The sequence below is a fragment of the Grammomys surdaster genome, unplaced genomic scaffold (genome assembly GCF_004785775.1).
Source record: "Grammomys surdaster isolate TR1022 unplaced genomic scaffold, NIH_TR_1.0 137, whole genome shotgun sequence".
Classification (NCBI taxonomy): Eukaryota; Metazoa; Chordata; class Mammalia; order Rodentia; family Muridae; genus Grammomys; species Grammomys surdaster.
In genome coordinates, this window is record NW_021604595.1 from 14,219,857 (window position 1) to 14,244,225 (window position 24,369).

A 24,369-nucleotide genomic window follows, 5' to 3' on the forward strand; every position below is an offset into this window, starting at 1 on the left:
GAAGACATTACACTAAGTGAAAGCTGCTGGGGATAAAGGCCCAGGTACTTCATGGTTCTCTTTATCCGAATATCCAGGACAGACAAATCCACAGGCTAGTTAGTGGCTGCCAACGTTGGGGGGAGGGTGGAATACAGGGTTCCCTCAGAGATTGACAATGTCCTGGGATTAGAGTGATGGTGATAAAACTTTGTGAAATATGACAAAATCAGTCAACTGCATACTTTAAAAGGAACAATTCTGTTATTTGAATTGTATCCCACAAAAGAACAAGATGTTGTTCAATACAAGGAAGAAAAAAGGTACGAGAACAAAATAAAGCTCAAATGTAACATTGGAAAAATTAATCTGATTCAGCAAAAAAGTAACGGACCAAGCGTATCTTTAAAAAACAGCAAAGATGTAACACTGAGCTTGGTGGTGCACTCAGGACTCTTGGAGGCAGGAGGATCAGGTCAAGGTAATCCTCAGCTGCACAGCTAATCTAAGGCAGCCAGGCCAGAGTCCCTGTCTCAGAACACCAAAAGCTCCAGAAAGGTTTAACAGAAATCTTCACCTAGTCAGGGAGAAGCTAGAGATGGTGACGGAGAGCAGTGAACAAGTCTCCTGGCCATCCCTTCTAGGAAGAGATAACAGAGAACACCTACTAAATACACACCCAACTGTTGTTATGTTGAAGAGAAGACAAAACTCTGGGTGACTATGAGAGCCACTGTATGCAGATGGTGAGGCAGGCTGACATCCACACAGATGCAAAAAGTGTCACCTAATGACCTAATGACCTGATGGTCCTTGAGCAAGCCAGCAGAATGTAAGAAAACAAAGGACGACCACAGGGCCAGACATACAATCTTATCTTCCAAAGCAAGTCTGTATCATAATACGTCTTACAAGAAAGCTGAGTAGGTAGTACCACTCAGTACTACCGAGCACTAGTGTAGGGTATTCATCTTCCATGCACACAGGACTCTGGGTCGGGTCCCAGTACTCTTAAAAAAAAAAAAAAATTGCCCAAAGAAAACAGCAGCAACAAAAAAACAAGAACCATTTCAACATTGATAAAAACCATGAAACTCAGAAATGATGCTGCATTCATAAGAAATAAATTACGGTTTATTTCCAGTAGGAAGTGTGCAGAGCTCAGCACGGAATCACAGATAAGCAGGAAGCCCTGGGCCCCTCATCCCCAGCTGACAATGGCCCGTCCTGGAATTCTGAGAGCTGGAAAGCAGCCAGCAGTCTGAGCCCACCATCCAAAACAGGCATCTCAAGTCCCAGGAATTCATAAGATAAGGCTCTGCATCCTGAACCCACAGGACTGGGGATGTGGAGAGGGGGCTACACTAGAAGAGGGTGAGGCATGTAACGCTCTAGGGTATCAGCCAATGAGAAGGCAGGAATTTCTCATGATTGGAAACTTTAGAACTGCAGTCTGGCACTATTGAGGTGGCTCAGGGGTTACGCTGCTTCTGCAGAGGACCTGGGTTTTACTCTCTGACCCCACTTGGTGGCTCATAACCATCTGTAACATCCAGTTCCAAGGTATCCAATGCCCTCTTCTGAAGTCTGAGGGCATACACATAAAAATAAACAAATCTTGTGGGAAAAATACTGTCTGGCATCAAACCAGTACACCAGCCATTTTTAAATCTAGACCAGTGTTCTTTCCTGCAGAACCGAATACTAAAATTGTTTTTCCTTCACCAGTGTTACCAGTCTCTTAAATTTATTTTAAAGAATTGAGGGTAATTTCTTATATTTAAGGTTTATGTTTGTTTGTTAATTATGACTGTATGTTGCTTGCAGTTCTAAACAAAATGCAGGTAAGCAGGCACCCTTTCCTACCCATCTCTTTTGCTTTGACATGTGACCTCAGTATGCAGCCCTTAGTATGACAGAACCAGTCCCTTTCAGAACTAGAAACAAAGCTGAGATGCTTGCTACAACTTACATTCAATGCTACCAATAGAAGAGGAAAGCGTTCATAAACAAAAAAAGTCTCAGCTTTAAGACAGTCTACACACGCACATACATTATATATAAAGAGAAATACATACATATATATGCATATATCTTTATCTATATATGTAAATGTATACAGAAGCCAGCTCCTCATACACACACGCACGCACGCACGCACGCAGTGGGGGGTCGGGGGAGAGAAGGACCTGCAGATTTTCCAATTGACACGGTAATTTTAAAGGTGAGCTAGACATAAGATCAAACCCAAACATCCTTTCAACATGCCGGTAACAGCCAACTGCTCTTCCATTAACAAGAGCCACAAAATTCCAGTTTCTAGAAATAAGACTGTACAAAACTACCAAGAGTTCAGACTAGTGATCACAGAGAGAGCTCAGAAAGAAAGACACAGCCTAAGAACTGCCTCTCCTGCTTCTCAGCCTCTTCTGTGTTTATGGTCATCTCTCCTCTTCAGTAAGTGTGGCCAGAACAGTATCCAGTCTTCAAGTCTCCTCTACATTTGACCTTACTCTGTGTGGATGGACATGTTCAAGGCTTTAGCCAAGTCTATACACAGACAACTCCAAGTCACCACCTGTTTAATCTCTCCAGGTCGGCTCACTACCCTCTGGACACAGGTTCCTCAAACTTGACACCCAAAAGCCAGCTCCTATTCCCCAACCTTCATCAGCCTTTCCTGGGAATAACATTAACACTGTCTCCTCCCTAAGCACTGTGCCCTCACCTTGATAAGTGGCAAATCCATTTTGCTCACCCAAAACTAGAAACAAGCTCCTTCCATTTCTCTTACTCCCTCCCACGGCTAACCCAAGCTCAGCTCCACGTCCTGCAGTAACTGCTCACAACCCCATTAGTGTTTGCCCATTCTCCCTAGGTGCCTTGTTTGTACTGTTGTGCCTGCTGGCTTCCTGATCTACCTTCTTGATCTCCTTGCACTTGGTCCTACAGAGCACCCAGCAGAACCTTATAAAATTTACTGTCAGTAAATTCTTCTATGACTTACCATGTTATGCCACTAAAATTCAAGGTTCTCAGCATGGGTATCTATAAGGTTCTAACTGTGTTGCTTTTACTCTAACCCTACCTGTAATCCTCTCCCCATCCAAGGACACACTTGCCCATGCTGGCCCTGAACTCACAGATCCACTTGTATCTGCCTTCCATGTGCTGGGATTTAAGGTATTAAAGGTGTGTGCTACCATACTCTGCTAGAAAGAATTTCTTAAACAAATAAAATTAAGAAAAAAAGTATGGCCTACATCTTTAATCCTAGAACACAAGCAGAGGCAGATAGATTTCTGTGAATTTAAGTCCAGCCATGTCTACATAGTGAGTTCTAGGACAGCCTGGGTGGGCTACAGAGTGAGGCTCTCCTAAAAAAGGGGTGGGGGAAATCCCAAAACAAAAAACATATGACAAAGGAGTTCATGTAAAAGTCTACAATTCACCATGGCCACACCCTTAATGCTCTAGGAGGCAAAGGGGAAATGGATCTCTGACTTCGAGCCTAGCCTGGTCTACATAGCTCAACTCCCAGGCTAGCCAGGGCTGCCTTTAGCCCATAACCTATTTTACACATCCGCTCTTCTTTCTGCATTTATGCAAAGAAATGTGGAGTAATGCCCCCCCCACTCCATGTTCAGTGCTCAGTCCCAGGAGAGGGGACAAGGAGCTCTCATCAATCCATTCTTTCAACAGGCTTACATAAAGCCTTGACCACAAACCACAACTAAGCAAGGAGATGTGATTCTGCATGCTGGGTCAGTGTCAGCACACCTTACACAGGGACTGAAGACAGACAAATCATATTTCAAAGAGGTTGTGGACAGCAAACCACCTTCTCAGAACTTTCTCCTCTTGTACAACACTCCTCAGACGGTCTTTTGGATACCCTCCACAGTGCCCAACCTTCCCTCCGTGGAATACACAAAAGCAACTAACTGTGTCATGAGTGAGGCTGATGACTATGCAAATCCAAAGAGCATTTCCCTACGACAGTGCAGTGTCCCTGAGTGGAGACATCACCAGACTCGCGTGTCCTCCTCTACAACTCCTCGACGGCCCAAGCTCCTGGACTTCTGCAAACGAAATATATGACCTATAGACTCATTCTACAACAATATCCCTTGTCTCTCTTTTCTTAAGAAAAAAAATTGAAAAGACTAACTTTATGGGCTGTAGAGATGGTTTAGTGGTTAATAACACTGGCTGCTCTAAGAGAGAGAAACTGGGTTCAGTTCCCATCACCCATTTCAGAAGCCTCACAGATACCCGTAACTTCAGTTCTGATGGTTCTGGCTTCCTCTTCTGGCTACTACACCCACATACACACCCAGGTAAAAAGGCATACACATTAAAAAAAAAAAACTTAAAAATAAAATATGTATGTGTGTGTGTGTATGTACATATTCTCATGTGTGCATGCGAATGTGAAGGCCAGAAGAAAGCAGTAGATCCCCCGAGGCTGAAATGGAAGGCAGTTTCGAGTCACCCCACATGGGTGAACTGAACACTTGGATTCTCTTAAAAAACAAGCATTCTTAATGGCTGAGCCATCACTCCAGCCCCATAAATGACACTTTAACATTCATCCTGGACAAATCTTCTGTAAGTCTCCAAATACATGTTGCTCCAGTTCCTTAAAAAAAAAGCTCAAAGGGCTGAACTAACATCTAAAAACAAAACAAAGCAAAAACAAATAACCTCCCTCCCCACCAACAACACAGACAAATCAAAAACCACTAGAGAAATGGCTCAGTGGTTAGCATCCACAAGCAGAAGGGTGAGGACCAGAGTTGAAGTCTCCAGAGCCCATTAAGGTAGACATGGTGACTCATCAGTAATCCCAACCCTCAGAGCCAGAGAGGGAAGACTTGGCAAGACGCTCTACCAAGTTCTGGTTCAACTGAGAGACCATGCCTCAGTGGAGAGCAACTGAGGAAGACTGACCTCAACCTCAGGCCTCACCCACCCAAACACACCCACATTTACATATAAAAATATCAAGTGTCATCACACACGTCAAACCATGGCTTACACTTAATTTTTATTTAAAAGAAAGCTCCTGCTGATTCTTCTCAGACAAAATTTTCAATCAACTTGCCTGAACAAATCCAATCTCTGATTTGTTTTCTTGTATTCAATGATGCTTTAGGCATCTTTTTAGACATCTCAAATTTAAGTCAGTCAAAAATTGTTCTACAAGCTGATTCAAGAGCACATTTTCCTTACAGACTGCCTTCATCTTGTATAAAGTTTATTAATTTTCTACCCCATCATTAGTCATTCCTTTTTGTCCACACAAAAGATTTCCATGATGCAATGCACAGAAACCTACTGGCTGTCTGTGAAGTAACTGGGAATTAGCCAAGCCTTTTTTGGCTTCCACAACAGTGTTAGAAAATGTCTTACTTTAGTCAAGTCTCTTGTGTGTTTTACTTAAAACACTTCCCACCCCCAGATATGGTCACATTGAACAAAAAAGGAAAATGGAGACAGTGATTAGGATTCTCAGACAAAGAACCTTGCTGACAAGCGTGACAGCCTGAGTTTGATTCCCCGAAACCAATTAGTAGGACAGAACCAAGTCTCACATTCTGATCTCCATAGGTACACAATGGCATCAATGGCACCCATGTCCCTCAATAAATAACAAAATAGTACAGGATGGAATAATGGCTCTGAAGTTAAGAGTACTTCCTATTCTTCAAGAAGTACTGAAATGAGTTCCTAGTACCTATGTCTGGTGGATCACAATCACCTATAACTCTAGCTCCAGGGAATGAATCAATAGCCTCTTCTGACCTCCATGGGCACCTGTATACGTATGTACATATGTACACACATACACATACATATACACACACACATACATACACACACACACCACACACAAGAGATCTTTTTCCTAAAGGACTAAAGTAACAACTATCATCTGTCAACTTATGTCATTTAGGAAATTCTTGAGTCTCTAATGTTCTCCAAGAAGACCAAGCTATTTCATGTCATGAAGTATGAGTATCTTAGAGGACAATCGCACCTCAGACACAACAAAATAACAACAGCCACAGAGGAACATTACCCATCCTGGACTCTACAAAAATGTATAAAAGCCTCAACAGATGCCAATGTAAACATGAAGCCATGATTTTAAGCTGGACATTAGCAACTAAAATACTCCTGAGTTATTAGTCTTCACATTAAAAGATTTCATTATAGCAGAGGCAGGCAGATTTCTGTGCATTCCAGGCCAACCAGGACTACATAATGAGACCCAAAGATTTCATTAGAAGCTATGAGCATTCAGAAGCTAAAACACTGCAAACAGTAGTTTAAGGTCAGCCTGGGCAAAACAAAACAAGACATGGTATCATTAAAGAAAACATTTCATTATTTCAAAAACACAATTCAGTTAAGCCTTTCAAGTATCACCTTTAACAAACATGGAATGCTTATCAAAAGTGTAAATAGCTTCTTGCTATTATATATCCAAAATAGATCTGTACGGAGAAAAATCAATCTTCCCATATATTTGTTACTCATAGCAAACACTGTGATGTCCACAGACAATAAAGACCTGACTGGGTCTGGGGATGTAATGTGGTGAAGCAACAAACTCTTGGGATAGATCCCCAATACCACCCAGGCCTGGTATGGTAGCACAAACCTGCAATCCTAGCATTTGGGAGACAGAGGCATGAGAAGCAAACATTCAAGGTCACCATAGCAAGCTTTCAAACCAGACAAATCCCAGGTTGGAGAAGATGAAGTGGGCACCAAGTCCCACCCCAACCAAGAAGCTGTTTGCAATTGATAGCTAGTATGTGGGGGGGGGGGGAGGGTGCGGGGGGAGACAGTTTTCTTCAATGGAATGGCATTGAAGATATTACCCACACTCTAAGGACAGTCAGAATGGGCAGGAATAGTTGGCCAACATGATATGGACTCTATGTGCTTTATGTATTTGGAGGTTTTTGAGAAAAAGACCATCAGTTGTGGGGGTGAGAGAATCTGGAAGCTGAGGGAAGGGAAGAATATGACCAAAATATATTGTATGATTTGATTTTAGGATTAAAATAAGAGGTAGGTCTTCCTTGTTTACCTAGCATGTTCTAATTCAGCCAGGAATACATGAGAGCCTGCCTCACCAAAACCTAACTCTGTCCTGGGACGGTGTGCTGTGGGAGCAGCAAACTAGTTTTCCGCTGAGTACAAAGAACCTATAGGAAAGTGGGCATTTAGTTTGGATGTTGCTTGTTTTAGATCAGTGGTTCTCAATCTGTGGGTGGTGACCTCTTTGGGGTCACATATCAGATAACCTGTAAGTCAGATATTTACATTAAAATTCATAATGGTAGCAAAATTAGTTACGAAGTAGCAATGAAATAGTTGGGACCACCACAACATTAAAGGGACACAGCATTAGGAAGGTTGAAAACCGCTGCTGTAGACGGACGGAAGGAAGGATTGTGTTGTTCACCTGACAGTGTTCATAAAAACCAGTGCAGAGCCTTTCTTAGCGGTAGGACATGAAGAGGGACAAGGCTAAAGAAACAGCCGGTGAGTAAAAAGAGAGAGGAGAGTCAGCAGTCTTTCCTCCACTCACCCCCATCCCCTTCCCTGACCAGAGACAGATACCATACATAAGTGTCCATTTAAAGTGCACCCCTCCCCAACCAAAGAGCTTCTCGATCTAATCAGTGGTTCTCAATCTTCCTAATAACAGTTTCTCCCTCCTGCTGTGGTAACTGCGACCATAAGACCATTTCATTGCTACGTCATAACTGTAAGGTTGCTTCTGTTATGAATTGTAATATAAATATCTAATACACAGAGTATCTAAATATAGGTTGAGAACCCACAACCCACAGGTTGAGAACCACTATTCTGGATGAAGCTGTCATACTGGGCTATCCTTGGAACAAAGAATAACGCAGAAGCATCTAGAGACTGTGGGTGCAGCAGCTCCAGCTACACGGCAGGAGAGACTTTGGCTCATCCCACATTACACACTTCTCACAATGGGAGAGTACCTACTAGGTGTCCCTACAGGTACCCAGCTCTGAAGGTTAACATCTGATTCCCTCCTATCAACATGAAAACACACATTTTGGGGGCCAGCAAAATGGTCCAGTAGGTAAAGGTGCTTGCCACATAAGCCTGGCAGACCTGGGCTTGAACCCTGGAACCAGTGTCAGAGTGGAAGTGATGTAGAAGAAATTCACATTAATTCTATCACTAAAGGAAGAGAATAGCCTCCACCAAGTTGTTCTCTGACCTATGTACTGAGACCATGGCACACGCAAACTAAGTGCACACATCACACCGATACAATTTAAAAAAAAAATTCCAGCCCAAGTGGTGACGGTGATGGTGTACATCTTTAATCCCAGCACTTATGAGGCACAGGCAGACAGATCTGAGTTTGAAGCTGGCCTGATCTACAGAGTGAGTTCCAGGATAGCCAGAGCTACACAGAGAGTAAACAAAGTTTCAGCCCTCCCCCCAAATGTATTCTGTGACATTTTAAACTTTATTTTCGTAACCACTGCAAATCTGAAGCTACTTAGGGAGAATTGACTGATAGGTATCCATCCATTTAACCAAACCATGCTCAGAAGGTATGTATGAGTAGAACCTAGTAACAAGCTAATCTGAAGATCTTCCTGAGGTAGATAGGTGACCAGTAGAAAACAAGAGAGAACTCCGCACAACCATGAATAGCAGGATATAATCCAACAGAAGCCTGCCTGTGTGCATCAGCCCCTGTACACCGTATCCCAGCCATATACACTACCCACCATTAGTCACCTGATAGCCATCTGGGCTGTAAAACTATCACAGTTACCACAAGGCTCACAGTTAAGGAACTTGTATTTTACCTAATGTCCCAGAGATTAAGAATTAGGACGTGTCAAACAGAGATACAAAATATTCCTTCAAGTGAAACTGTACAACTACAAATGGGCACTCTGATAGGAAGAATAAGCCAACGAGGGAGTGCACAGGCATCAGACTCACTAGAGAATGCTGCGTACTCTCTTACCATGACTCATTTACAAATGAAGACAACCCAGGTATGTATGTGTGGATCACTCAGCTTTCCATTCCTGCAATGCCTGAGAGAATCACTTTCAGAATTAAGTTTACTTTCAGCACACAAGTGATTTGCTTCAGGCTGTGGCAGGGAGTACGGGCTGAAAGCTAACTGTTCACTCCTAGCTAGGAGGCAGGAGGACACAGGTTCTCATTATTCCTGTGAAGGACATGCCCCACAGTGACCTAAAGACCTCCCATTAGGTCCCACTTCTTAAAAGCTTTTGACAACTCCCAATAGGCACTTGAGCCTTCGAGAGACACTGTACAGCCAAACAGCTTGAATAGGAAGAAGCACAACAGAGGGATCCAAACTATCCATCACTTTAGGAATCAAACTACAGATGCTATTGGCATTCTCTATTACAGTCTGAGGAAAAGCACAACAAACCATCTGCTAGTGAACTATACACACACACACACACACACACACACACACACACACCTCTCTTCTTTATGTTCAAAGCATCACCTGTATATCTTGGGATCAGAGAGGCGTATACACTAGACAGCCGGAAGACTAAGGCAGTTTGAGCTCAGCTGCTTACACTCTACTTCAGATGCCTGAAGTATAAGATAGAAAAAGCAAACTCCTAGAACACACAGATAAAAACATAGGTAAATAAAGTAGGAGTCAGACTCCTGTCCCCGGTCCAGAGTTCTGCAAGGCAGCAAGTGCAGAGCCAAAGTTGAGAGTCTGAACAAAAAGATCTGGTAGGGAATAAAGTCAAGTCAGAGACAGGTCACAGGAACAGGAAAACCCAGGCAAGGAAGCCTGTCATGTCAGTACCCAAGGCAGATGATCAAGGTAGACATAAACGTTTCAGGGCTGCATCTAGAGCCTGTGGTGAGACGGTGAAACCTGGTGAAGTAAAACTAGCTGCTCACTTCATGGTGGCTAAAAAGCAGAGAAAGGGGGTGGCCAGAATCCTAATAGTTCCCTCCAAGACAGCCCCCAGGAATCAAGGTTTCCTCTGACCATGGCCCCTACCCCACCCACTGCACCCCATTCTAAAGGGCCCAGCATTTTCCAATAATGCCACAGGTTCGTGATCTATCAAGCCTTTAAGAAGCAGGCCTCTAGAGGACACCCCTGATGCAAACTACAGCACTCTGGAAGACATATCTTGCTGACAGCTTTGTTCATGGGCAAGGCAGCGCGCTCTGAAGCAGACACGGCACTAGCTGCTGACACTGACCATGGCTCTCCAAGCAGGAGGCTGAGTGGAGACTAACACAGCCCCTTCTGAGCAGCCAGCAGGAAGACAAGCTGCCTGAAAGCTCTAAAGCATTGGAAACAATTACTGACAGAAGATGGTTTGGCCATTTCGAATCTCACTCACACATCACCAAATCAGCTTATACTTCTTTCAGTTAAGGATTGTTCTAGAAGACAACACACAAGTTCCTGCTTCTTAAAACAAGCTTGGGCACACGCACATACATACACACAGAGCAGGAGATTTCAGGCTCCACAGAGCCACTAACATGGCTCATATTCCTGGAACATTTCAAAACGTCTCATAGCAACCCTCCACAGGTCTATGGAGTACAGAGCATCAGAGTTCTAGAGGAACATAAGAAGTAACAAGTAAGGCTAGATAAAGCCATTCAAGTCCCCAGTCCATGTCATTTTCTTAGGAGAATGCTCATTTTGCTGCTGTTAGAATAAATGGCATGGGTGAAAAACTGCACAACACAGACCATAAAAATGACTTCAACTTTACCACCTACATGCCAAAGCTCTGAGAAAGTCCTTCTAGGCAGTTCATCCCAACAAATACCTTTGCATAAACACACTTCACACTATGCTCTCTTCCAAGGCTCATGAGCTACAAGACTATTAGCTCAAGACCTAAAAGTCCCACCACGTTAAGTCATGTATGTACCTATATCTTGGCAGATCCGTGCTTCTGTGCTTTGAGATCATGCTATGGAAGCCAGTGAAGTCCAAGCAAGCCAGGACTCATATCAACTTAAGCAGTCCCCATGGAGTCCCAGAGTTGAACAATGCACATGAGATATGCCACTCTTTTTACAGAGACTAAAGGAGGGGTGTCCCCTCATTCTCTCAGGTGCTAAATAGCTGAACTCTTGAGATCAGTTACACGGTGAATTAGGAATTGCTCCAGTGTGCATCCACTTGATGCCCTGAAGTTCTAACAGTAAATTACTGACAAGAACGGTACACGTTAACTAAAGAATGTCCAGAGCCTGCAATCAAAAGTGCTGGGCTCTACCAAACAAATGGTGGGAAAGGATCATCTTCTAGAAAACTGAATACAGCCGGAACGATTACAGATGGCAATCATACACAGATGGAGGCACTCTGCGGAGACTGAGGCTGACTTTAGCTACTTGACACTGTGTTGGAAGAAAGCACCCTTTCCCACATATTATGTTCACAAATGAAAAATAATACATTTTAAAGATTTTTAAATGTTTTATGTGTGCCTGAGTATATGTTTGTGTACTACATGTATGCAGATACTCATAAAGGCCAGAAGAATACACTGGATCACCTGGAACTGGAGTTACAGGCATTTGTGAGCCATGGTGAGGTGCTGGCAACTGAACATAGTTCCTCTGGAAAAGCAGTGAGTGCCCTTAATGCTGGGGGATCTTCAGTCCCGTATTTCATTTTAATAACAGCAACAAAATGTCATTTTAGGAAAAAATCTTTCCTCTCTTCAAATAATTTCTGCAAATTTCAGGTTCTAGTTTACCTCCAAAATAACTGCCTGGTAAGACACCTAATCCACCGCTATTGCATATAAGCTGTGTGATTTCAGACTTCAATCACTAGTAATATCAGTAACAACTGATTGTCTACTCATTCATGTCTCCAGACACCATCCGTAGGTATTCAAAAACACATATATGTATCCAACCACTCAGAAGAAAATTTATACAACACATCTGAGACAGAACAAGGTGAAAAGGGACAGCTACGATGTGACACAAAATGGCCCCACACTTTTAAGGAAGAAGTTTTGTTTAAAGATCTGTGAAGTAAGGACTCACCTTTGCTAGGCAGGCTGGATGAAGAGAGACGCTGGGGCTGGCAAGCTCAGAACAAGCCAGCCTTGGCTAAAGTTAGAAAAGATGCTCACACAGCAAACTGGGCAGGAGCAACTATATCTGCAGTTCCATAAACAGTCCCCATGACATCCAGTTTACACTTTATGTTTCAGTAACATCAGGTAAATACAGCGTTGGCTAAAACCATCCACCTTGTCATAGTAACTACAAGTTCCAAATCAAAAGGGGCTTCTTCTGATGCAGGAGCCACAGCAAATGACAGTTCTGAGGACCCCCAATCCAAATAAGCACATCTTTAATACAATGTAATTCTTCAGGCTTTATTGGGCTTGCAGAAGCAAGGAAAACCTCAGGCACACCTCCAATGCCAATCTCGGAGAGTGAGTAAATCGTAAAAATAGATCAACAGCCATGGCAGCTAATACTGATCCAAACTGGCAGGACCTAAAATCAACAAGAAGACACCCTCTGAGCCCATCTGCCAGGGAGTTTCTAGATTAGGTTAGTTGAAGAGGGAAGACCCTACATGTTGGTTCACTATTCCTTATGCTGGGGTTCTGGATGAACAAAAAGGAAAAAGCCAACAGGGCACTAAGTGCCCATTCTTCTGTAGGTCTTGCCTGTAGACACAGGTGACAGCTGTCTCACTCCTGCAAGTGAACTGGCTGCCACTACCTCATGATAAAACAAATCCCTGATTAGACTATGTGCCAAAATAAGGCCTTCCATAAGTCACCTCCTCCAGGAACTTGTCACAGCAAGGAGTAAAAATTACTGCAACACCAACGACAGAGGAAACAAGGGGGTGAAGTAAGACAACAACTGTCACCCAGAACATTTAATAGCAGAAAACACTGTCAAAATACTAAATGGGTGAATTAAATAACAGCACACAGCTTCTTAAAACTATTCTACTCATAACCCTTCCTTTCATCCAAGAAATTCTTAACTCTGGGTACACAGGTATAGAAAATGGGATAGAAAAATCGATAAATCTTAATTTAGAACAGTTACTTAGTATACATATAATTTTACCATTTATTAAAGATGAGAGTAAATTTTAGCACTATTTTAGTACACAAAGAATGACACCTTGGTTGAATATTTAATACTGCAGGGCAGAGCATGCTCAATGTTTGTCAGAGTTAAGTGATCATTTTGACTGTTTAACTTCACCTACATACACAGTACAAGTTGAGAGAAGACTGTCTAGAGCTATTTCAGAAAGTGTTGAAAGTTCTGTCCTAATCCCTAGCAAAACTTAGTATTTTTATGATACTCAAGTTAACAATTTAAACAATTTTAAAATCAAATATTCTAACATACACACTCCAAGGACATAGTAATTTAATATTTATACGCTACAGAATGAGAATAGAAACATATTAAGTCTTTCTTTTCCATAACTAAACCATTATGCTTCTTAAAGAACAGAAAACTTGTATGCATAATACAAACACCGTCTATCACTGCAACAATCCGTGACATATAGGTCTCAGATCTGAGCCATGGTGTCAGGCAGCAATAGCTAGCATTGTGTGTGGTAACAGTATCCACTGTAACGTACAACATACATCTTAATATATTCAGAACAGGCTGTAGCTCCAGTGAGGTCATCCAGGGCAACACAGGTATGCACTGCCAGCAACATCTAGAGTTGATTATGCATTTGCTTTTGATTCTTGCACATTCAGAAGCCTTTACTATTCCCGACTTGTTCACCACTCTCCACATTCAGTTATGTGACCCACTGAACTGGAATTACCAAAGTAAACTCAGTTCAAAAGAACCAGAAGCTAGGGTCAAGGAGATACAAGGTTATCACACAAAAAGAAAACCAACAGCAACAATGAGGAAAGTTAAAAACTGAAACATAATCAAGGAGGTGGAAATGAGAGGCTGATCAATAACGAGGCACTAAGAAGACTCAACAGACACCTAAGTAGAATCCCAGGAGAGTGGAAGCACAGTGTGCTGGTGCACATCAGCCCAGAGGAGGCTGAGGGTAAGAGGATGCCAGTCTAAAGTGAGATGGGGCTACAAGACTCCCAACAAAAGAAGCAGAAGAATGGGTATGGGTATAAAGAAGAAACAATATTTGAAGACAGAATAAGATAAGACACAATAATAAGATAGGACAATAACAGATAAGACACAAATCCACAAAAGCAGTCTAACATAACCAAGCATATTTGTAGTAAAAGTGTCATACAATGTAGTAAAACTACAGAATGCCAAAGTAAAAACCGATCTCTAAGGCAACCAGGAGACTGATTTCCTTTAATGAAACTCGGTCCCAATAGATAGCTCCTCAAGAATGATGAGAAAGCAGACGATGGACTTGTATCTTGGAAATGCTGCAAGAAAACAACCCACTTAAAAAGAAAAAGAAAAGGAACTAATGAACTGGTTTTCTTTTAAATCACCACTACCACCCCAACCTCCATCCCCCAAGGCTCAAGGGCCAGAACATGGCCAAAGAGAAGGTGAAAAGAAATGGTTAAGAGGTTTACAAGGACCAGAGTGAACCCGTGTCCTCTAGTCCCAACAGGACAGATGCACTCAAGACCTGCAAAAGAACATGCCAATCAACCTTCTGGCATAGAGTACCCAGAGGTTCATCAGGCCCTATCTACAGTTGAAAAGTTATGGACAGCTGGTGATTTCAGCACGTGGAATAGTCAGATTTAAGGGTGTGGCTCCTGATAGGTCAATTATGTATGCTCAGGTAGGTGGTCCTATCCTATGAGTGTGTGTGTGTGTGTATATATATATATATATATATATATATGTATTCATATGTATTTTTATGTGTGTGTGTGGGGACTCAGTGAGTTATTTAAAATAAAGCAACAGAGGAATGAATAAGAAAGTTGGGAGTTAGGGGGAGGAATGGGGGTGAATGTGTTCAAAAGACATTGTATAAAATTCTTAAAGAATTAATAAAATACTATACTAAGATGTATGCTGTTAATAGCTAAGAATAATCTGCTATAACTATGGTATGCTTTTTTGTAAACCCAATGATAACCACAAAGCAAAACATACAAGATTAGTATCAAGAAGATACATGTCTAGTTTGCTTTCTATAGCTCTGATAAACACCAGTACCAAAAGCAACTTGAAGGGCAGAGGTCCTTGAGCAGGAACTGACCTGATAGCTTCTTACTTGAGGACCAGACTTCATAATACAAGAGCCATGCCAGCTTCCACAGGAGGGAACCAACTAACAGTCCCACCCAGCTCTGATACCTAAGAACCACAACAATCAGCACGGCAGAATAAGCCTACCTGGGTAGTAGTGGCATGCATTCCTTCGTGATAGCCAACAGTTCTCTAATTGGACTTAAAACCCACTCAACAAGAGGAAACTCATGCCAACTCCCTAGGGCTAGTGAAGTCAAAGAGCTTGGAGGAGATCCTACAACCACCACTTTATTAAACCAGAGTAATCGCTAACTACATTCTAAATATTTGACCTTATACACAAAAATAAGTGAGGTGCTCACCCTTCATCAAGAAAACTTCTCTTTGCAACAGCCAGAGACAGTACAGAAAACAATAACCAATCAAAATGCAGAGTTGTGGAGTCCAGTCTCAACTGATACACATCTACAAAATAACTCTCAAACACAAGGCTTGGTAATCAGGTGGGGGTGGGGGTGTTGGGAGAGCCAGAGGATCAGAGATTTGCCCTGGGACTGTGTCTTCTAGAAATGTCAGAAGCTACATCCATGAAGTCTCATCAACATGACTGATGAACGTAAGCTGAACAATGACAACTAACATGGTAAGCCAGGCAAAGCTCAACAGGCATCCACCCGACACAGAAAACTATGCAACTAAGGAAAGCTGAGAGAAATACCCCTCCTTGGGTGTCTTAAGAGTTTCTACTGTGGGCTGGAGAGATGGCTCAGTGGTTAAGAGCACTGACTGCTCTTCCAGAGGTCCTGAGTTCAATTCCCAGCAACCACTTGGTGGCTCACAACCATCTGCAATGGAGTCTGACGCCCTCTTCTGGTGTCTCTGAAGAGAGCAATGGTGTACTCATATACATAAAATAAAAAAAGTCATAAAAAAAAGAAAAAAAAAGTACTGTTTAAAAAAAAGGGGGATGGGGGAAGAGTTTCTACCATTGCAACAAAAAACACCATAACTAATATGCAAGCTGGGGAGGAAAGGGTTTATTTAGCTAACACTTCTAGATCATTAATTCATCATTGGAAGAAGTCAGGACAGGAACTCAAGCAGGAATGGAACCTGAGGGCAGGAGCTGATGCCAAGGTCATGGAGGGGTGCTGCTTACTGGCTCACTTCCCATGGCTCGATCAGCCAGCTTTCTTATAGAACCCAGGACACCAGCCCAGGGATGGCACCACCCACAATGGGCTGGGCTCTCCTCCACTGATCACTAATTGAGAAAATGCCTTTACAGCTGGGTCTCACGGTTGCATTTCCTCAACTGAGGTTCTTTCCTCTCTGATGACTCTAGCTTGTGTCAACCTGATACACAAACTAGGCAGAACCCCAGAAGGGCACAACTGATTATCCAGTAACAATGGCAGCCCTGAAAACATACATAAAAGTAACAGTATACAGACTGAACAGGTTGTATTTTTATATCTAGGAATATATATGCATGTAACATCAATTTTTTAAAACGGAGGTCATGTATTGAAAGAGAGTAGGGAGAGGTATATGGAAGGGTTTAGAGGAATTGAAAGGGAATGGGTAAATATCTCAAAAATTAAAAAAAAAATTAAAAATAGTTTACATAATAAAAAAGAACTCAGAGAGGAAATGGTTTATTTCATCTAAGAGTACACAACCCATCAGAAAAGGAAGTCATGGTAGGAACCTGGAGGCAGAAACTGAAGCAGAGACCAGGAAGGAATGCTGCTTACTGACTTTCTCCCTGTAGCTTGCTCAATTTGCTTTCCTATACCACTCGGACCACCAGCCCAGAAGCAGCACTGCTCCCACATCAATCACTGCCAAGAAAATGCCCTGCAGACTTCCTACAGACAATCTGATGGAGTCATTTTCTCAACTGAGGTTCCTCTTCCCAGAAAAATCTAGCTTCTTAGCTTGTGTCAAGCTGACTAAAAACTAAACAGGACAATATTAAAGATCAGAGCAGAAACGAATAAAATAGAAACTGGGGGTTGGGAGATGGAGAGATTTTTTTAAATTGTTATCAATAAACCTTTAGTTGAACAAGCAAAAAAAGAAAAATCAGAAATACAAGGCTCTAAGATTTATGAACAACTATTCACTAATCAAGTGGATAATCTAAAAGAAAACAAATTTGAAGGCTCATACACAATCAAGACTGAATGATATAAAGAAATAGAAAATCTAAACCAACCAGTAATGAGTAAGGAGACTAAGTAATGAAATGTCTCCCGTGGAAGCAAAGACTGATGGCGTCACAATCCAAACACAAGCACACAAACACAGCTAAAGAACACTACAACTCACACCCTGAATGAATACATTGCAACAATCCTCAACAAAATACTACAACACCCAATTTCAATGACACACAAAAAAGAAAACAAATCCAGCAGCATACAGTGTAATTCATGCTAGGATACGAGGATGGTTGAACAACAAATATATCACGTGAACAGAACAGAGAACAGAAGCTATATGATCATTTCAACAGACACTGAAAAAGTATTTGGTAAAGTATCATTCCTTCTGAGAAAGACCCTCATAAATCAGGTAGTAGCGACCCAATAAAGGGTATCTATGACAAAAACATGGATAGCATCGTGTTCAACAGGTAGTCACATACTCTTTGTCTAAAATCTAGAGCAAGACATTCACTCCTGAATCACTTATTCTGCATACTGAATGTCCTAGACAGAGCAGAAGAAACAAAGACACCCAGACTGAAAAGAAATTCAGCTATCCTTGTTTGTATACAATATCATTTCATACAGAAAACCCCAAAGATTTCACCAAAAAAATGTTTTGCATACAAAACCAACATATAAAAACCAACAGAACTAAGTAACTGAAAAACCAAATATGTCATCACATTTTCAATAGGTATATATAGTAAAATAGCGTAAAAGGCTTAGTAGCTCTATCAAGGCAGGGGTTTCACTGTTCACTCTTAGGGCACCTGGCTGTCATGCACAAGACAGTGTCTATCATGGATCCTAGCACCAAATACACACATGGAAGTAGGTGACTGCAAACCACCAGTGAAAGACACAAATAAATGTAAAGATATACCATGTTCATGGATTAGGATCAATATGATAAAAATGTCCGTAACAGGGTGATCTGAAAATAAACGGGATTCCCATCAAAATACCAATGACATTCTTCCTTACAAACAGGATACATTCTAAAACTCATACATTAATAAGAAAAGGTTACCAAACAGCCAATTTGAGTTAGAACAACAAACCTAGGGGCTTCACATGGTCTTCAAAATATACTACAATGTTATCACAAATAGAGGTGCACAGTCTGGCATAAAACAGACTCACAAACCAACCAAACATGACAGAAAGCCTAGAAACAAACCCAAGCATTTACAGACAAATGATTTTTCAACAGCCCTGCCAACAAAGGAGCCAAGAGGTTTCCTTAATAAATGGTGTAGAAAAAACTGGTGTTTGCATGCTGAAGAAGGGAATCCCTTTTTTCATATACAAAATGCCAACTGACAAGGATAAGACTTAAACCGATGCCTTCAAATGATAAAACTACTAGAAGAAATCAAAATGGGAAGCACAAAGACACTGTTCTGGGAACTGACCAACTGACTGACTAACTGACTGAAAGCAAAACCAGACAAAATGGGATTGCACAAAATCACAAAGCAGGCAGCCTATAGAATGGAAGAAAATACTGGGGAATTACATCTGATAATAAATTAGTAACAAAAATATATAAAGTATCCAACAGCATGGCAACAACAACAATAAAAACAGGCTAACGATCTGAATAAACACTTCTTAAAAGACATACAATTGGCTAACAGGTACATTCAAAATATCCAACATCAACAGAAAGGAAAAATGCGAAGCTAAACCCCAATCCGGACCAGCAAAATGACTCAGTGAGTAAATACACTGCCACACAGCACAGTGACATGGATTCGATTCCTGGAACCAAGAGAATCAATGCCACAAAGTTGTTCTCTGACCTCCACACACATATACTCACAAACAATCACCAATTCTTAAAAACTACAACCAAGTGCCTTCTGTTGGAATGGCTTTATGAAAAACACAAAAGATAACCAATAGTAAAGGGGCAGAGAGAAAAAAGGAACTGTGTACAGTGATGGTGGGAACACAGACAGTACAAGCACTGTAATCAAACTGCATACAGGGTCCTCAAGAAATGAGAATGTGATCTTCCAGGCGATCCAAAGGAAATAAAGCCAGGATGCTGAAGAGGCATCTACACCCTGTGTTTACTGCAACAGTATTCACAACAGCCCAGATATGGAGTGGTCTTGAGCTCATCAAAGAAGGAATAAGAAGAGAGTATGGCATATGCACACAGTAGAATATTATCCATTCCACCAATGAAAAGAAGTTTGTCATTTGTGACACTGAGAAAAATGGAAGTCATTATGCTGAAATAAGCCAAGGACGGACAGACAGCCAGACAGACAGACAGACCGACCAACGGACCGACCATGAACTTAACTTGTAGTCACATAAGAGATCCAAGTATAATCCAGTTAGTTGAGGGAGAACAGGCTGGGGAAATGTTGGTACAGTGAAACTAAAAGAGTAAGTCTACTGCACAGCAATGGTGACTGTGGAATGAGGGCATACTATGTTACTGAAAATGTTTAACGCGTACTGTTTTCATCACAAGAAGTAACTGTGAGACACTATGTCAACTACTGCCACACTTAAGGAATTGTACAACGCACACATATACGTCAACACATTAGGTTGTACGGGATAAACATACAACTATATAACAATCTTTAAAATGCAAATTTTTAAAACTTTAAAACACAAAATGCTTAGTCTTTTTAAAAATTATTTATTTCTATGTTATATTTATTTCTATGTTTGCCTTTGTGTATGTCTGTGTGAGGGTGTCAGATCCCCTGGACCTGATGTTACAGACAGTTGTGAGCTGTCATGGGGGTACTGGAATTTGAACCCGGGTCCTCTGGAAGAGCAGCTAGTACTCTTAACTGCTGAGCTACGTTTCTCCAGCCCCGATGATGTTTAGTCTTTTACAAAACATATATTCTTATTTATGATTAATTAAAAATAGGTCTTGGGCCAGCAAGATGGCTCAGAGAGCAAGACTCAGGGACCTTTAACTAGAAGGAGAGAAGAGACTCCAAAGTTGCTCTCTTAACTTCTATGTATGCACCATAAGATGTGTCTACACATGAGCCACATACACACAAGTATGAGTTCACTCAGCCCTAGCTGCTGGAGATACAAGGATTAAGTCTATTCTATCCTTGAACTAGCGAGCTCTTTGGATTCAGAAAGACTGATGTTCTACCCTTTTGCAGATTGTTCCCTTGTTTTTTCATTCACAAAACTTAGTTCCAAGAGTCACTAGTCACACTAAGGATCTACTACCATACACAGGGTTCCAGGCTAGGTGTTATAGACATAAGTGAGAAAGCTTGGTGAATGGTAGGACCACCCACTACAGTTTGTGAAAGCCTGCCCTCCTATCAAGGCAGGTACTTAAGAGCAAGTCTTTTCAGTGCTCTAGATCTGTAGAACCTCAGGTCAAACACAAGAGCACTTCAATTTAGGGACAACCAGAAAAAAAAAAAAAAAACAAATGACAAAACTATTCTCCCTTGACCTGGCCTCTGAAGCACATGGTGTTCTGCCCAGCCAGACAGACCATAGAGTTCATCTACAGTTGGGTATCACTCCTACTGGACAAATAAGGCCTCTGTGAGCAAACGCTGTATCTTTTTAAACAAAAACAGGATCATTTATAGAACAGGACTGAATACCTCTTTCTACATGCTTGCTGTAGAGTGTGTTTTATGTATTTCCTCATATAAACCTCACAGTTCTCTAAGCAAAGCATTGATCCCACCTCCACAGACGAGGAAATAGCTTTCAAGGTTAATTTACTCAGCATGACAGTTGGACTTCAGTAACGAGCTCTTTGACTCTAGATTCAGACTCTGCTGCTATGCAAAACTTCCAACATCACTCTTCTTTCCCCCCTTTTCTGTAAATGTGCTTATTTTACATGTTGCGTTTTTGTGTGTAGGCTCCAAGTGACATCTGTAGGAGTCAACTCTCTCCCTTCACCATGTAAGATGACACTGACCAAACTCTGGTAGTGAGGTTTGGTGGGAAGAGCCTTCCTTCACCTGCTAACCCATCTCACTGTTTGTCTGTTTGTTTGTTTGAGACACAGGCCCACTATGCATCCCAGAATGGCCTGAAACTCCTGATCCTCCTGAGTGCCAAGATTACAAGTGGTAACCTCAACATCAACTTTTCTGTTGTCTTTTTTGGCTTTTTCCATACAGGGTTTTTTTTGCATAGTGTTGGCTGTGCTGTAGACCAGGCTGACCTCAAACTCCCAACTCTGCCTCCCAAGTGCTGTGCCACTACCCACCCCTTCAACTTCAACTTTCAACTGTAATACAGTCACAATGTTTCCACCAAGTAAAGAAGTTAGAAGGAAGCCTAAAAGATACTAACCAGAACACACCTGCAATGACTTTCATCACTTCAATCGTATCTCCATGTTACCTTTTCCCTCAGAACAAACTAAGGAAAAACCGAGACTCAAAACTGCCATTGCCCAGGCACAACACTTGTTTGTAATGTAGTTATCTCTTCCCCAAGAGCTGCTTGGTGAGAGCACGGCCCATCACATTCCTCCACCTACCCTATGAAACCTCCACACTACAGGCATTCAAAGTCACCCTGAAGATGTAAAACGTTATTTATCTCTAAGTGACTTCGGTTATGAAAATGGTGAGTAGAAAACAGGAAGCTATAGAATAAACAGAAAGCAACTTTACTAAACCGTAACACAACAATGATCAGGGTGTGGCATCTCTTTTACCCATGAAAGATACAACTTCTGTATAATGTACACCTCTCCCCCAATACCAAATGGGGCCAACAATTAGAATCCCCCAAAAAGCTCGACAGTGAACACACAAAAGTAAGCCATCAAGAATGATCTAATGTGAAAAGTAAGTCCCCACCTTGATCACACTCAGTACTTTCTGTACTTTCCACGACTTGGTGAGTAAGACATCTTGCCTACATCCTAGCCTCTACTGTGCTAGCCCCCATCAGGACACTTCCATTCCTGGAAGCAAAGCTTCTTAGGAGAAGGGAGTTTTCTCTTCATATCCCCCAGTGACCTAAGAGAGCATATTGAATACAGTAGTGCACTGCTAATGTGTACAATGGTTGAAAGGGGGAGACAACTTTCACTGATTGGTAGAGTATACCGAAGCACAATTAAAGGGCATGCAACAGCCTTCCCTTTGGTCTACAGAAGGTAGCCTCCTTCGAAGGACTTTTGTAGACATTTGTTTTCTTAAAAACAACAAAAACACATCAAAAAGTTGCTACAAGCCTTTCACTGTTGTCAACAAAGCTTCAGTCCATGTCAAAAGCAGTAATACCCACTGAAGGCGGTACCCCTTGGAAGGATCACATAAAGCTGTAGTTACAGACGCCCATTTCAAACCATAAACGACCAAGTTCCTAAAGGCATCATGAAGATGAGTCTGGATAGAATCCGGAAAGTTTTAAGTCTCTTAAAAAGATGAATTTATAAATATGTGAAATCAACAACATATTCCAAAGACACAGCTTTTACCCTTCTGTACTCCCAGGAAGTCTACTTTGAAATACGTCAAGGAGTTATGTGGAGACATTCAGAATACGTCCAAGATCCAGACCGATAACTCTCAAACTTGAAGTTAAAGCTGGCAGACCCATCACCCATAACTCATCGCCTCGACTTTTAGAACCCTTTCCTACTCGCAAGGTTGCGACGACAGCGCATCGGCGTTTAAGTTCAATTTCCTGGCTCCGGCCACAATGCTAACCTAATTAAAGCATGTGGTCAACGTTCAGCATTTTCGGTGCGAAATTTTGCATCTCTCTGGCTAGTACCCGCGTGGAGACAGCCGCACGGGCCCCCCGTAAGGCGACACCCTGTCCACCAGGCTCGACCAAAAGGGCAGGAAAAGCACCCCCGCGCCGCCCACGGACCCTGCCGCGCTCAGGCACGGACTCCCCTCGCCAGCAGCACTTTGGGCTGAGTCTGAGCAAGTCGCTCGTGTCAGCGCCACTTCCCCCCGGCCCGGCAACTCCGGCGCCCCCGCCCGTCGGCCCCTCCGGCCGCCACTCGCTCCGGGGGCTGGCGCACGCTTCCCGTCCAGCAAACCGGGCACGGAGGCCCGTGGGCCGGGGGCGCCGCCGGGGGGAGGGGAGTACCTCGTACAGTTCCTCGGAGGCCATGGTGGGCGGCGCAGGGGCGCGGCGGGGTCGGGGCGCGGCACCCGGCAGCAGACACTTTGTTCCAGTTGGGTCCCTGCGTGGCCTGCGCTTCCTGCTCCGCGGCCGGCGCCGGGCGCAGTGCACGGACCAGCCTCTCGCTCCGGGCGGCCGGTGCGGGCCGGCGGCAGCGGGGTTGTGCGCAGGAGCAGCTGCGCAACGCGCCCTGGGCGCCCGCGCTCAGTGCCCGGCGGGCCGGCTGAGGCTCAGGCGCGGGTTCATCGCGCCCGCCAGGGGCCGGACGGGCTGGGGCAGGCGCGGCGGCGGTGCGGGCTGTGCGGCGGGATCCGTGGCTCCCGGTCTCCGGTGTAGTGCAAAAAGCTTCCTACTTGCGACCGAAAAACCTGCCCCGGCTACTGAGCATGCCCAGTGCTGCCGCCCGGCCCGGCGGAGCAGTACTCCCGCGCTCCGGGTTTTCGGGCCGCCCTCACGGGAGGGGTGGGAGGCGGCGGGGCGGGGCGGCCAAGGGGAGCACGGACTCCGTTCCGGGCCTGGGCGCGGGCGGCCGGCTGCAGGGAGCAAGCCGGCAGGAAGGGGAGGAGTCGGGCGGGGTGGGCGGGGCCGCATATACCGGTGGGCGGAGCCAGCTGCTGTGGGCGGGGCTCCGAGTTACCCAAGTCTGGCTCCCTGGGGTCCGTGTGGCCACGGCACCGCCCACTGGCCCTGCCTGGACGTGGGCGCTAGTTGCCCAGCAGAGGGCGGGACCGGGCGGTGCTTGAGGGTCGCGGAGAACGGTGAC

The 24,369-nt window shown here is 43.3% G+C and overlaps 1 protein-coding gene across 2 annotated transcripts in view; it reads right to left on the bottom strand.

Annotated features, from left to right (window-relative positions):
- Positions 1–24,048, bottom strand: part of Cdyl (chromodomain Y like) — a 138,213-nt gene extending 114,165 nt beyond the window's left edge. Inside the window, exon 1 of one of the 2 annotated variants that reach the window (XM_028763233.1) lies at positions 23,571–24,048. In XM_028763233.1, the coding sequence (XP_028619066.1) occupies positions 23,571–23,594 (24 nt within the window). In that variant the 5' untranslated portion in view covers positions 23,595–24,048. The remainder of the gene's footprint in view (positions 1–23,570) is intronic. The other variant, XM_028763234.1, reaches the window with a different exon arrangement.
- Between the last annotated feature and the right edge of the window lie 321 nt (positions 24,049–24,369).